The sequence below is a fragment of the Misgurnus anguillicaudatus genome, chromosome 23 (assembly GCF_027580225.2).
Source record: "Misgurnus anguillicaudatus chromosome 23, ASM2758022v2, whole genome shotgun sequence".
Lineage (NCBI taxonomy): Eukaryota > Metazoa > Chordata > Actinopteri > Cypriniformes > Cobitidae > Misgurnus > Misgurnus anguillicaudatus.
In genome coordinates this window covers 19,734,396-19,750,463 of record NC_073359.2, presented here as the reverse complement: position 1 = coordinate 19,750,463, position 16,068 = coordinate 19,734,396, and the positions used below count along the sequence as shown (strand labels likewise).

General features: G+C 41.3%; 1 protein-coding gene across 2 annotated transcripts in view; it reads right to left on the bottom strand.

Moving 5' to 3' along the window:
* ncanb (neurocan b) overlaps positions 1 to 16,068 on the bottom strand; it is a 229,684-nt gene that overhangs the window by 132,766 nt on the left and 80,850 nt on the right. For both annotated transcript variants that reach the window (XM_055218762.2, XM_055218761.2), the window contains exon 2: positions 6,240 to 6,313. In XM_055218762.2, coding sequence (XP_055074737.2) covers positions 6,240 to 6,312 — 73 coding nt within the window. In that variant the 5' untranslated portion in view covers position 6,313. The remainder of the gene's footprint in view (positions 1 to 6,239; positions 6,314 to 16,068) is intronic.

The window sequence follows — 16,068 nt, the reverse complement described above, 5'->3', positions numbered from 1 at the left end:
AATGCTCATACGGCACAAACAATAAATGACAAAAACGCAATACAAATACACCCGTTGAAAGAAAAATAGAAAAAGCCCAAACGTTTTTTCCTCCTTATCCACTTTGGGTTATTGTATTATAATCGTTTGCATGTATTTGTCATCCCTTTTGAACACATGAAATGCATTAGGTTCTGTCAGAAGCCTTTATCTACCCAGAACATGAAATACAAGGCAACAGCATGCATATACAATGATGCTTTGTCTTCCGCCTTTCTTTCAGTGCAGGTTAATGTAATTGGCTGCTTGCTGACAGTGGCCCCTATTGTCTTCAATTACCCAACAGCCAAGAAATAACTAATCGATTGCCGGCCAGGGTTATGCTGAAAATAACCTTGCCTTCTGTAGTTATTTCATTCGTTGCCTGCGACAGTAATTTTTTTAGGGTTTTATTAAGTTACCGCCGACAGTAAGGAACATCGCAATTAATGTGTTGTACTCCAAGACAATAAACACAGGCAAAAAAGGCAGGAAATTTAATAACATGGTGCTACTGGTGGTCCTGCGAATGTAGACTATCGTTTACTTTTATGGCTATAATATCAGCCAATAGACGGTTTCAGCAGTAACAACATAAACAAACGGCTTTCGTGGAAAACACGTAACTTCCAGTAAACTCTGCAATGAATAAATAACAACAGAGTCCTTTTAGAGTAGTTTATTTGTAGCCTGGAAAAAATCCAGACAACTTCCAGCAAATTTAGATTTGCTCTGAAAGTAGTCTGGCAAAGAGGCCATTCAAGCCCATTTCTAATGCCGATCAGAAATAATAATAATAGGAACCGACAGCCGGATGAAGTCAAAGTTCCGCGAGAGCAACATCACTCGTTTGAATCAGCTATCGCGTCTGTTTTAAGCGATTTAAGCTTTTCTTTTTCGTTAAAACACGAGCAAAGAACAACACTCGAAGCCTTCATATCTAAAAAAGATGTTATCGCTGTTTTACCGACTGGATCTGGCAAAAGTCTGATATAACTGCATACGTCATCTCCTTTATCTCTCTGATTGGTTTTAGGTCTATCCAATTGGACAAAGAGGCATTTGAGAGACGTCCGTTGGTGACCCCCCTTTGGAAATGATTTGTCTATGAAGCTTTGCCAAATCATAACTCAGTTACTACTGAGATTTATTTTGAGTTTATTTTAGTTTACTTGTGTATATATAATGTATACAATCTTAACTACAGATCGGCTGCCAAACCTCCCTTTAAATAGCTTTAATCCATGATCGCAGTCTTCCCATGTCTTTAGGAAACCAAAACATGTATTTTTTTCGACAAGGTATTTGTTCCAGAGTTTATTTTAGCAACTATTCAAACCATTACACAAAGAGAGACTGGAAATTTTATTCCGCTCAGACGCACGTGCGTCCGATGAAACCATCCATAGCATGCTTAGTAATTTAATTGCGCAATGATTGCGAAAAAGTTTCCAAATCAGTCATCATGACTAGAGATTGACCGATATATCTGTTTTCCAATATTTTCCCCAATATTTAAGCGATTTCCATTATCGGATATCGGTTTTGTAATATCGAATTGACCGATAAACGCCACCATCTTGTGGCCGTTTTGAGAATTGCGTGTTAGATGCCACAGCATCTGAGGAGAGGGCTAATGCAGGGTTCGCACCAGACGCGGTAGAGGCGGCAAGCGTGAGTGATTTACATGTTAAGTCAATGCAAAGACGCGATAAGGCATCCTGTGGCGCGAATGACGCGTTCCGCGCGAATTGAGCGTTGCCACGAGAAAGGCGCAAGTTCAAAAATCTGAACTTCGATGGATTTCCGCACGGCGTTAACCAATCAGGACATTGCTGTAGTAGTGACGTGATTATAGAAAGCTCGTGAATGTCTTGAATGACTAGAACTTCACGTGCGGCTTTCACGCAAGAATGAAGCAAGTAAACTCAAATGTTCAAGCATCCAACTACACGCGAATACTGCGTTTTTGCCTCCTCTACCGCGGCTGGTGTGAATGCACCATAACAACAACAGCAGCTTGTACAGCAAATATGACGGCGGAGTAACGCGACTTCATTAAAAGGACTTTGAGTATACTTACTTTGCTTTAATTAATCCCTTTATTCAACATAACAGACATTAATGCACAGATGAGATGTGTTATAAATGCCTGATATGCAATGTATGCAGCTTGGCTAAGAAATAGAGACGAGTCACGTAAGTTAAACTGATCCATCAAATCCTTTCCCAATAACGATGTAGTTTTGCATGAATAAAACAGCCATGAATGATACTTGGTGGAATTATAAATGCTGAATTAAATTAGTTTTTCTGTTGTTATTTTTTCTTATTAGTAGCCTTGTAAAATCACATTAATTTTGCTGTTCACTCACTGTGTTGAAGGCTGAAGAACAGCCACCGCATGTAGTTAACTTTTAACAAGATTTACCCTAAGTTCCATTTACCAGATAAACATTATTTTGCTAAAAACATCTAAATAAATGTCTGTGGATATTAATGAATTATTTATTATCTCCGCGAGCTATCACAATTTGATACAGTAATGCGTGAGTAAAAGCATAGATAAACAGCGCTTTGTCAACAGCCATTTCATAAGCTATAACAACAAAATATTAATTATTCTGACATAAAATACCAGTTAAGAAATTTAATGACATATAAGCGGTTTTGTTTATTACTTTCCTGACAATGTATTATTCCAGTGATATTATTCATTAAATTAATATTATTCTTCACACTTTCAGACCCCTCTATTTATAACATTGTATGCAAAGAGGGAGTGATTGTGATTATTATAAGGTTTTGCAAAATGTTAACTACTTCCCCTAAGGATCGTTTAAGTATTACAGTGGTAACTAGGGATTAATTGACGATAATAATAAAATCGCTAAAACTTGACAACGATAATCGAAAAAGCAAGGTCATGCACATGTGTATGGCACCTGTGCAAAACACATACTGTACAATAGGGGAAAAAAATAAGCTTCATATGCTTCTTGGATATAATTACAACAAACAGTGTATCAACGACTCGGAAAGCGAGGTGAACAACTAGAAAAAATAACACTTGATGATAATGAAACCTTTATTCTGACATGGACGCATGGATTTAATGTTACATGCGTCTGTTGCCAAAGTGCGCATGTGAGGCGGAGTTATACACTGTGACTAGTAAAAGTCATTATATTTCATTACGAGATACGTTTAAATTGATGATTTTATCAAAATTCCAACTACATTGACTCATTTTGCAATCCCATGTAAAATCTTTTAATTTGCGTAAGGAAGCCGGCATTTTGATTGCCATTCACGCACACTTTCATGTCATTGCCTATATGCCACTGCAGTAAAAGCTTAGTGCACTATTACTGTGCGTTCACACCAGTCGCGGTAGAGGCGGCAAAAACACGCTGTTCGCGCGTAGTTAGATGCTTGAACATTTTGAGTTTACTCACTTCATTCGAGCATGAAATTATAGTCTTTCGAGACATTCAAGCGGGAATTCGCTTCATGGGAGGGGCTTTTGCGACTCCGCTCGCTCCCTGTAATCAAGTCACTACTAGAGCAAGCATCTGATTGGTTAAAGCAACACCAAAGAGTTTTTATTACTTTAAAATAACGTTTCCAAAAACGTTTCAGTCATCATCCACTCGAAACAGGGTGAACGGCACTTTCACATTCGCTTTGCAGCCCTCTATTTACCAAAACCGCACTAAAGAAGTTTCCGGCTCGCGGTCCTGTAGTTCGAGTGAAAACTACAAAAACTTGCTTTGCGGCAAGTTACAATCCAATCAGAGCCAGCTTTGCTGAAGTAGGCTAAATTATTTACACCAGTAGTAATGGACAGTTCAGCTTCCAACCTGTAGGGGGAGCAAAGAGCAAAAACTCTTTAGTGTTGCTTTAACGCAGTGCGAATATCTACCAAAGTTTAGATTTTTCAACTTACGCCATTCGCGCTGCGCCGCAGGATGCCTATTCGCGTCTTTGCATTGACTTAACATGTAAATCACTTGCGCTTGCCGCCTCTTTTGCGTCTGGTGTGAATGCCACATTACAGTTCACGAATATTTGATTGATTGATTGATCGACTTAAACGATCATCGAATATGGGAAATTGCATAAATTGACATTCCTAGTGGTAAAAAACAAACAAAGCTTAAAACTATATTTCTTGAAAAATACATTTCTTGTACACAGTTCAGATGCGTGACACAGATCTGTCTATTGCAATTTCTCCATAGTTTGTGGTGGACAAATATTTACAGGCTACCACATGGCACGTTTGTCAATTTGCTTTTCAAAATGTAACAGCAGTATTTATTTTACCCCGGCCCTTTCATACAGTACCTTAACCACAGGGCTATACTGTGCCTCTTCCAGTCATGTGGTGTCTAATTGCACGGAAGCCCGCGCCCACTGAGCTCATAAATATCACGCGTCCGCACATCCAAAGCATTTCTGAAAAACTTTCATCTCAGTCGATAGCCTCGAGACAAATCCGCACGTGCGTTGTCTCCATTGAATAAAGAAAGAAAAACGGTAAAAACGGCTGTTTGTTTTGTTCCCACCAAGTTTGATACCCGCTTAAGCTTCCTCCTGTGCTGCTACAAACTATATAGGAGAAATCACTGGATTAAAAATGAACAGGTGTGCTTTAGGTAGCAGATGCATGCAGGCTTTTGTAATGACATTCCCATTTTCAAACCGTCTCGCATGAGATGCCCTCCCCTGGAAACCCCCAGAGGTTTCCTTTGGTATTCACAGCCCCATGAATATTAACCAAGCCCAGGGTGTCTGCGCTCAATATCTTTCTGTTTTTCTATCCTTCCTCTCTATTATGAAAACACACCCATATGCAAAGATACTCGAGTCCAGAGGCTTAACTGTGCTAGTGAAACAACACTGCAATTGCACCCAACAAACAAACAAAATACCCCCTCCTACATCCTCTCCGCCCCTTCACCAACTTCCCTATTTCATTCACTAAACAGGTGGGCAGTTGAAAATGTAATAAAAGCTCTCATGCATAAGTCTACACCTACAAAATATACTCTATTAACCATGAGTCCATTAAAACCCATTCAACGCCTGTGCAAGAGACTGTGCTCCTTTCTTTATTCTGGGTGCACACACATTAAATCTGGCTTTATTATATTAATTGTATTATATTAATTGCACTTTGGGCTTTATTTATACGGTGTGCATCCCTTGGGGCAAAGGAAGCGGTTTTGATGGAGAGACTTCAGTGAAGCAAATCTGTATGCAGATTATGCGCAGCAGGCTGTGCATGCAATCTGCCCGTATCTCACTCACCGCTGAGGAGCTGTCAATGCTAAGAAAAACTCTGCGGTGTATTCCAGGCAATTGTTGAAAATGGCAGCAGGCGGGTCAGGGACCACAGGCCGGTTTGCAACCCTGCAGTGGTCTGATAAAAAGCAGGCCTAGTCGGAAAAACAGTCGGCTGCCAAGGTTGTGACTTGGGACCTGGTTTTGCACAGTAGAGAGTATCTACGTTCTTTGCTTTGAGAATCCACGCAGCTACTTGGATCTACAAAGAAATGAGTTAGCATGGTTTTGGGCAATGTGTGACATGCATGTGACAGCGTAGGATTCATTGCATTGTCACACGGCATCGAGCGGGAGTCTCTGCGCAGCTAAGGCTTTGCGTCAATGTCTTCCTCGTTCACGGCTTAGCGAGCACGTTCGCACGGGAGCGTGAGCCCAATATCGCTGCTGCTGAGTGCCATTACGGGCATTAGAGTGACTGATGACGAGTCTTTAGGTGGCGGTGTGAGGAAATGAGGCTTTCTGCAGATAAAAGTGTTCTTCATGAACTCTCTATTTACTGCAGATGGAAGCAGCAGAAGGTAAAATCCAGCTGAGTGGATTTATCACCCATGTTCAAAAAGGCTCATCAGCGCCTGGCCAGGCAAAGGTGTGCTACGGTAATTACCAGAAGATGAAAGGACGGGAGGAGAACAGGGCACAGAAGGAAGCCAGAGCGCAGGGTGTTTTTATAATCAACAAGCTCCTCTGGCAGGGTACGTTGAGCGAGCCGGAAGGGAGCCGTGGATAACATGAAACGTTCTGGATGAAAAATTTCCTCTGGTTCTGATTTGAACCAGAAATTCCCTTGTTCACACCACCGTATTGTATTGCTTCCCACAAATATATGAAAATATGACAATCTATGAATCTTTTAGGAGACAATGACTTACCATGTTCAAGTGTGACGAACAGACACACAGCCAGGAGAGACTGTAGGCCTGGCAAGCGAAGCTCCCTCAGCATTCTGAAAGAGATGAGAAAAAGATTAAAAACCCGAATGATTCCAAGTGCATTTTCACTTCAGTTTATAAAACCAAATAGCCCTTATTAAATAAATGAATTGTTGAATACAGTTCTATTACAGTACCACACTGTAAAAATTCCTTGTTGCGCTTAAAGGGACACTCCACTTTTTTTGAAAATATGCCATTTTCCAGCTCCCCTAGAGTTCAACGTTTGATTTTTACTGTTTTGGGGTCCATTCGGCCGATCTCCGGGGCTGGCGCTGCCACATTTAGCATAGCTTAGCATAATTAATTGAATCTGATTACACCAGGGATGGGAAACTTCGGTCCTGGAGGGCTGGTGTCCTGCAGAGTTTAGCTGCAACCATAATTAAACACACCTGAAGCAGCCAATTAAGGTCTAGAAACTTTTAGGCAGGTGTGCTGAGGCAAGTTGGAGCTAAACTCTGCAGGACACCGGCCCTCCAGGACTGAAGTTCCCCATCCCTGGATTAGACAATTAGCATTGGGCTTAAAAGTAGGGATGCACCGAATCCAGGATTCGGTTTCGGATTCGGCCGAATACTGGGCTTTTTGGCGGGGTTCGGGTTCGGCCGAATCCTAGATTTTTTTTCCACCGAACCGAACCCTAGGCTTGTGCTACGCTGGTCGACGTCACGCAGCCGTTGATTACGCACATCGGGTGCTGACGTGGAGATGAGCTTTTTCTTTCGGTCAGCTGGACACACCAAAACTTTTAAACACCGCTGAAAACGCCTTGAGGACCCCAAATGCCAGCTGTTTTTCAGCCGAGCGCTTAGCTGTGATGCTTCAGCTGTGAGCCGGTTGGTTGCTGTGGTAATGTCCCGCCCCTCCTCCACTGTAATTGGACGGCCGTGTGAAGACTGACATTGACGAGCGGAGCTTCTCACTCAAAGTTAAATATAGTTTTCAGCGCGGAGCTGCTTGCTTATTGGAAAAACGAGCGTGTTGCAACGCATCGCTTTCATTATGCATAGGCTTATGGTAATTGTCAAAATAGTTTTTCCAACTTGTCATCCTGGCATAATGTGCAGTTAAAATTAAATAAAATGAAAAATACACTGCTGTGGACGTTTTTTACTTAATTAATGTGTTTTACTGTGTTGGAATAAGGATGCGAGTAGGATTTGGTATTCGGATTCGGCCGAATCTTAAACGGTGGATTCGGGATTCGGCCGAACTTAAAAAATCTGGATTTGGTGCATCCCTACTTAAAAGTAACCAAAGAGTATTTTTCCTATTTAAAACTTGACACTTCTGTAGTTACATAGTGTACTAAGACCGACAGGAAATTAAAAGTTGCGATTTTCTAGGCCGATATGGCTAGGAACTATACTCTTATTCTGGCGTAATAATCAGTGCTGCTGTAACATGGCGGCAGGAGGTGCAATGATATTACACAGTGCCCAAAAATAGTCCCCTGCTATTGAAAGTTACTAAGGGGACTATTTTTGGCTATGCGTAATATCATTGGTTATTTTTGAGTGTGATGCTAAATGGTCTAATCTGATTCAATGGATTGTGCTAAGCTATGCTAAAAGTGGTACTGCCAGACCCGGAGATTGGCTGAATGGATTCTTTAAGTTTAATCAACCTGATATTACATTTAATTTCAATGTTCTCGATTAGTAAAGAGTTGCTAAAAATTTTAAAAAATAACGTTGAAATATCCAAAATCCTCATTAGTCACGAAAGTTGAAATGAATAGTAAATTCAAGTTGATTAAAATTTAAGTACAACAAAGATTTTTTTTACATCTTCTGCTTTTCATTTTTAGTGTTGCTTGTTAAGACAAGAATTAAGGAGAGTTAGAAATTTGAACAAACCAGACTTTAAGATTTGAACGAATAAACAGAACAAATTGTTCACTGAAGTATAGGCATACATGGAAAAGTGGAGAATTGGGCTCTGTTGATTTGGCAACAACTCTATAAACACCATAATATCCTAATATTGATGTTGTTTTGAACAGGCAAGCTTAAAATTCACTTAAAATTTATGGCGCTTTTTCATTGCATAGTACCCCACGGTTTGGGTCGGGTCAGCTAATTTTGGGGGCTTTTCCACTGGGTGCAGTGTACCACCTTAGTACCACCTTGGTTGGGGTCCAAGCAAACCGCGCTGATACCAAAACGTGACGCGAAAACACTGTAGATCACTGATTGGTCTGAGAGAATCATCACTACCAGCGTCATCGCTATAATGTAAAAGATTAGCTTTACCTTCGTGCTAGCTTGCGCTGTCTCGACTAAACCTGTTGTCATCTGTGCTTTGCTGTACTGTAAGTTCCTAAACTTCCTAAACATCCACAGGTTGAGAATCAGGAACACCATACCAGTGTTTTTTCAGACTTGCAGTTTGTGGCGGCACATTCGTGATGCGCACGTCTGCATATATGCTTAAATCCATAAATAAACTGTCATGTGGGACAGAGGTAGTGATAAACGCGATGTGCAAACATCTATTTGTGGTGCTCAAAATTTTGTGGCAGACTGAGAAATAAATTAATGTATGGGAACGTATAGCAGCAGTACAGTAGGCAGTGCAAATATAACGACACGCCTATAATCCCTCCCACTCCAAAGTGTTATTAAACTCCAAGCCAAAAATGGGGTGAGCTGACCCGACCTAAACTGTGGGGTACTATGCAATGGAAAAGTGCCCAAAGACGACAGATCCCTTACAGTTAGGATACAAAGAAATCCCATAGCAAATGTTCTGAACAATATACTCATACGCAGATATGAGCCTCAAGAGCAAATAAAGACACTCATTTAAATAACTTCGTGTAAATGTTTGACTAAAAAACAGAATAGACATGACACGCTTTTCCAACAATAATATTATGCTAATAAGGCAAACCCACTAGCTTAATATACAGCTTTTGGACAACAAAGTTGACAAATGCAAGACAACTCTATTTCATATTATTGCAAGCAGAAAGTCTTTAGTACAAGCCAAGTGTGAGAGAGATAAAGGGCCCTCAGTAAATAATTGATGGAGCAGATTTTGACTCGCTGTGGCCAAGGGCGAAATACAAGCTTCTGTCTGAGAGATTGGACATGGATAACTGGTGTATGTTACAGCAGCCCCGTTCACCTGCTCTGATGAGCACAAGGACAAATAGAGAGACGGGCTTTTCAGTGCGTGAAAATGAATGAGACAATTGGCTCATTTGCGACCACGCAGTCGATTAATCAGACTAAATTAATTTGATCTCATCTGATGAGTTAAATGGTTGGCATATTCATAACCATGGTTATTGATTGACTGAGTGGCATAATAATGACCATGGCATAGATTCCTCATCCAATTTTCAATAATGTGAAAGAGTAGTTTCACATTATAGCCTTTGCAGCATACTGTAGATTAGCATGCAGGATTGGAAATTTTAATTGTTAATTATTTTCTTTGATTTTGTTATTTTGAACTTCTTGTAAAACTTTCTAGCACTTAAAGGAGACATATGACGTTGCTAAAAAGAACATTATTTTGTGTATTTGGTGTAATGCAATGTGATTACATGGTTTACGGTTTACAAATACTTTTCCAAATACCGTACATTATTGTTGCTGAATTGGCCAGCCATTTAGGGGTGCGTTTCCCAAAAGCATCGCTAGCCAACTACTGTCCTAAGTTTCATGGTTACTGACAAAGTTCAACAATTTGATGTTTCCCGAAACCATAGTTTAACAAACATTCACAAGCTGCATCGCAAACTTGTGTGGTTTGAACGACAGCTCTTCACCTGTGGTTAGAAGCATCATTCCTTGTTATTAATGTTGACTTACGTTGATCATGCTTTTGAACAAAATAAGCAAAAAACATTTAGTGTATTCTATATCCATCTTTCTAAATACACTTATCAAAATACAGGCTGATGGTCGACCTGCTGGGCATTGCTGCCTGACGCACCTCCATCGGTGCCTTTGTGCAGTTGTGCTCCACCTCTTTAGGGCATGAAACAGGTCATCAGCTGGGGACCACCAGTCATGGATGTTTCGCTCCTTTAACCCCAGTACATCTCCTGGTGGCGGAGCGATGGCAGGGATCACTCCCTGCCACCCCCTGCTGATGCCCTAGGTGTCACTTGGCCCCCAACTCCTATGCTTCCTCCTTAACCACAGCCAAAAGCTGCCCCTTTCTGCCTCCTCTGCCAGTTCTTTAATGGCTTTTCGACACCCTGCTCCTGTACATCCCATCTCGCGGAGCAGGCGAACCGTTGAGGACCCTACAAAGCCCCTGCATCCCACTTCAACAGGATACGTGGTGGCTTTCCACCCAGCCTCTCTGCAGTCTTCTACCAGGTCTGCATACTTGGCACGTTTCCGCTCATTAGCAGCCTCCATTCCCTCCTCCCATGGGACGGTGAGCTCCACCAACAAGATAGTTTTAGTTGGCTCTGACCACAGGATGAGGTCTGGCCGGAGCAAAGTTTCTGTGATCTCTCTGGGGAATTGGAGCTGCCTCCCCAGATCAACCCTCATGTTCCACTGCCTGCCAGATAAGAGAACTCCAAATGTTGCTCTCTGGTAAGGTTGGTTGATTCTTTCTCCGGCCCTTGCAAACTGGATGGATCTACTTGTTGGCACGGAAGGTCTCCTATTGGCCTCCTGTCTGCATGACTCTGCCACCTCTGCTAATTTGTTCAACACAAGATCGTGTCGCCACCTGTAGCGGCCTTGAGACAATGCCGTCTTGCAGCCCGACAGGATGTGTTGGAGGCTTGCATTGCATCAGAGAGGTCTGCTGTATAAGTGCGGCCCAGGCTACGAACGGGCTGGTTTGCCAGCAAGGGGATTTCTTCCCCATCTGCGACAAAGACAGTCTGGTCACTTCTAACCCCTTTCCTCAGGGACAGGCTGCGTGATTTGGAGGGTTTGATCTTCATCCTCGCCCACCCCACAAGCTCGTCAATCCTCTTCAGCAGTCTTCTTGTACATGTTGCTGTCTATAGTATGGTGGTAATGTCATCCATATAGCCTCTCACTGGTGGTAGCTTTTGGCCTGATGGTAGCTTCATGCCTCCAACCATCACCCTTGCTCCAATCAGGATGATCTCAAAGGCTGCTACAAACAGGATGGGAGAGATTGAACATCCCATGGCAATGCCCACTTCCAGCTTTTGCCAGCCTGTTGTGAAGTCCTGATGGGTGCAGCACATCTTCATGTACTTAGCCACAAGGTCACGAATCCAGACAGGGATGTAGAAAAAATCCAAGGCATACTCGATGAGTTGGTGGGGGACGGACCCGTATGCATTGGCCAGATCCAGCCATACCACATGAAGGTCACCTTTGTCTCTTTTTGCTCTTTGGATCTGATCCCATATGACTGCGGAGTGTTCCACGCATCCTGGGAAGCCTGGTACACCTGCCTTCTGGCAGCTTGTGTCGATGTACCCATTGCTTATGAATACATAGTATATACAAATTTTATCTTACGTCTTTAAGTTTGTAAACAGAATTAAAGCGCTGTATTTGAAAACTTTGCATGGATCTAAGAGCTTTAAGACCCTGGGGAATTCCTAGGAGAAGTGACGCAAGAGGGAACTTCCGCATTAATTAAATATCTTGAAATAAAACAACAAAAAACTAAATCACAGTAATAAAATCAGTCTTTCGATGCAGTGTTTAAGTTATTTACAGCAATAATCTGCCATTAAATGAATTTAAACAGATTAATTAGTACTCCACCTCCCAGGTGACATCATATGTTGTTGAACCATGGTTCAAACGACGAATGTACAACAAAGTTACTTCATTTTTGGTCTTGACAAGGTAGTTTGTTTCTCCAACTATGTATCATACTATGGTGGTTCAGCAGTGAGTTACGTCGTGGTTCGGGAAATGCACCCCAATGCGTTTTGATTGGCCGATTGTGATTATGTGACGGAAACGTGACACTTCTTACCATATTTGGAATATCCGCTCCTGAAGCAAAACCGACAGGTGATAATATCGTTGCTACTACATAATATCGGTAATATCGTTTAGGGATGCTCCGATCGATCGTCCGCCGATCGGTATCGGCCGATAATGGCATTAAATGATTCGATCGGTGCTCGCTAAATCTGCCGATCTCATAAACCGATCTTTCTGTTTACTTTTGTCATCAAAAGGATCCTGAATGTGGCTGCAATTAAAGACATTTTTTACGTAGCGCGAGCATTTTTACAACCTGTTGCCCATGTGCGACGTGCAGATTTGTATGTCTCTCTTTGCCTTTACAGAGATATGCGTATTTTCTATGTCGAGGACGCGCTCCGGTCAACAGCACGAGGCGTCTTCACATCTCCATCAAACAGCGTATACAACACATATCTATCACGGACAATTGCATCCTCATGCCAAAAGTTTCTTATTTGCATGTGTTTTAAAGTTTTGAGCATTTAAACTTTTATTTTCCTCACAGCTGCTTGTCTGCGTTCAGCCGCCGCCCACACACACAGCAGCCTGTCATCAGTGCACGTGAACAGAGCGATCTCTCTCTCACGTCTTAAAGCTGCAGTAACCTAATTCATTTCTCAATAAAATCACTCTCTACTCTTGACTAAAGAATTTTTATAATCCATACGAATAAGCGGAATAAGCCTTTTTAAAGCCATATTAAATTTCTCTTTGCAGAATAAATATTTGTTGTGCTTATTTATTTGAGTCTCTATTAAAACAATAATATACCTAATTACTGCAAGTAATATAACAAAGACAACATCCGTGGTATTATTTTATTTAGAAAAAATGTAACATTTACAGTCATCAAAGAGCTTGCATATCAGCTTTAAAAAAATCGGTATCGTCCGATCACGAAGATTACAAATCGGTGATCGGTATCGGCTGCAAAAATCCTGATCGGAGCATCCCTAATATTGTTGTTACTATCTATTCGAGCCCGCCCCAAATCTGATCCAGAAAATGCTGATGACCAAGCTGATCGATCAACTTTGCTATTGCGTGACTTGAGTAGAACGTAACAGATTGGTAAGGTAAGTATACTAAAACATAAAACTACATCTGCATTAGGGTTGTGCAGATAGACAATAATATCGTGTATCGACGATCGTCAGACATATCGCTAATCTTTCATGACGATAGTTATTATTATTATCATCATAGTTTCACATTAATATGCGCATTGCATGCTTTTCCTCGCATGAGAGGGTTTGAGGGCTTCACTTTGCGTGACAGTTTGTAATGCACGCGGTTTCCTTCTCGCACGCACGTGGGCTCAATGCGCGCATCTTGGACTGTTGCTCTGACCTGAATGCTCGAGCACCTGAACTTATAATACGCATGGCTCTGACATTTCCTTGCACTAGATAGGTTGTTAGGGCGCGCAGAGGGCTAAAACCAACAAGTTTGTTGTTCCCACTCCCTGGCACGCAGGAAATTTTAGAGTGCCTGCACTTAAGGATGCACATGGACTAATGGCTAATCAGTTTTAAGAAGGTTGCGGTTATGACAGTGTTGCCCTTGCTTCTTTTTTGTCCACCAATCAAGTGACGTAAAAAATGAACAAATAAATAAATTTGTAAATTACTGCCCCGCCCCCTGATACTATCGTGTATCTGCGATCTCACAGGCTGATGATACAACGATCTCAAAATGGGGCATATCACACAACACTAGTCTGCATTTTGGATCATATGACTCCTTTCAAAACCATAAAAACAATAAAAAATAAAAGTGTCTTCCTTACAGCAATTAGATTAAACAACTGAAAACAACTGAAGATTTTTGCTTAGCTCTCTAAAGAAAAGCAACCTACAGTAGTAAACTTTTTATGTATGCAAACACTTCCCACGCCATGCAATCTATTTTAATTGTGCATTAACTATACTTTATATACTTTAGCTGCATATAAACAATTGTCTCATTAGTTTTGGTTTATTTATTCTAGATTTTAGAAAACCTAGAAAAAACATTTGAGAGAGCTATTTTAGAAAAACATTAAGACAGCAATTTTAGTCAGCACACAAAACAGCAAACTTTTCAGTCTCTCAAGCTATGTCAATGCAACCTCGAAGCAATAAAATTACTCTGGTACGGCACCCTTGAGTGAGGTACGTAACCTAAGATTCCTCCAAGGGAGGAACCAATTTCATTGGATTCTCCCTTCCTAACAATTTCAGCGCGAGCTCTATACAGTAAACCTTTCAATGCCTATCTCACTCGCCACTCTGTCCCCAATGCTCTCTCCCACCTGTCTCCCTTCACTCCTCTCATTTATCTTTTTCTATTCCTCAACAGGTGGAGGTTATGTTCCCCCTATCCCTGTGACCTTCCTGCTGTCAGTATGCAACTCCCATCTCAGCCTTCATCACAGCTGGAAAGAATGGAAGTCTATCTCCTAATTGTATCTGCTGGTTGGAGCCGTGGAGTTTTTGCTGGCTGTCACAAGCAGGTGACAGCTGACAAGCGGAGAACCTACATGGAGGCAGGCGAGCATATACAAACAAACACACAAGCCAAGAAAAACCTGCACACAACTGATACTCAATGAAAAGAAGCACGATTGCATACAAAAGGACTGCATTGTAGAAGAAAAATTCAGTGTGAGCTTAAAAACACAAAGTCCCATACAGCTCAGTCTTCAGTGCTTCGTGATCTCTGTGAGTGTTGACTGTAAGTCTGTTTGTATGTAGGTTTTCTTTTGAAAAGACACGGTTGAAGATACTGCCTACTCCTTTTTCATTGTGTGAAAGAATTTGTGTTTTGGCATGTACTAATCCTCCTGTTGTGTTGCCCAGCCTGGGCTCTCTGATCCTGGCAACACATCATGTCAGACCTCTGCAAACTCCCACAACCTCCATCCTCCATCAACTGATACACAGTAGTGATAGCGGTGCTTGCTAAAGAAAGTACACTGCAAGCAATTGCCATAATTTTACTGCCTAGGTCTAACTATAGACAAGATAGAGTCCGGCTATGAGTAACCCACTTCTAGCCAAAGTAAACTTGAATTTGCTAAGTAACTTGCAAAATGTATAATATTCCATCATGTGGTCCAACGTGTTTGGTTCATTCGTTTATTTTATTTCATTCCTTTTTGACCTATTTTTAGAATTAAAATATTATAAAGTTTCCTTTGCTTTAGCCTAGACATCTGGGCAGCGTCTTTTAAATACAAAACTGCTTGCTGGGTATCACCATTACTAATGCTCATACTTAAAGGAATAGTCTACTCATTTTCAATATTAAAATATGTTATTACCTTAACTAAGAACTGTTGATACATCCCTCTATCATCTGTGTGCGTGCACATAAGTGCTGTAGCGCGCTGCGACACTTCGATAGCATTTAGCTTAGCCCCATTCATTCAATTGTATCATTTAGAGATAAAGTTAGAAGTGACCAAACACATCAACATTTTTCCTATTTAAGACGAGTAGTTATACGAGCAAGTTTGGTGGTACAAAATAAAACGTAGCGCTTTTCTAAGCGGATTTAAAAGAGGAATTATATTTTATGGCGTAATAGCACTTTTGGGAGTACTTCGACTCGGCGCAGTAACACCCTCCCTCTCCCATTATGAGAGTGAGAAGGGGAGCGGACTTTTCAGGCGAGTCGAAGTACTCCCAAAAGTGCTATTACGCCATAAAATATAGTTCCTCTTTTAAATCCGCTTAGAAAAGCGCTACGTTTTATTTTGTACCACCAAACTTGCTCGTATAACTACTCGTCTTAAATAGGAAAAACGTTGATGTGTTTGGTCACTTCTAACTTTATCTCTA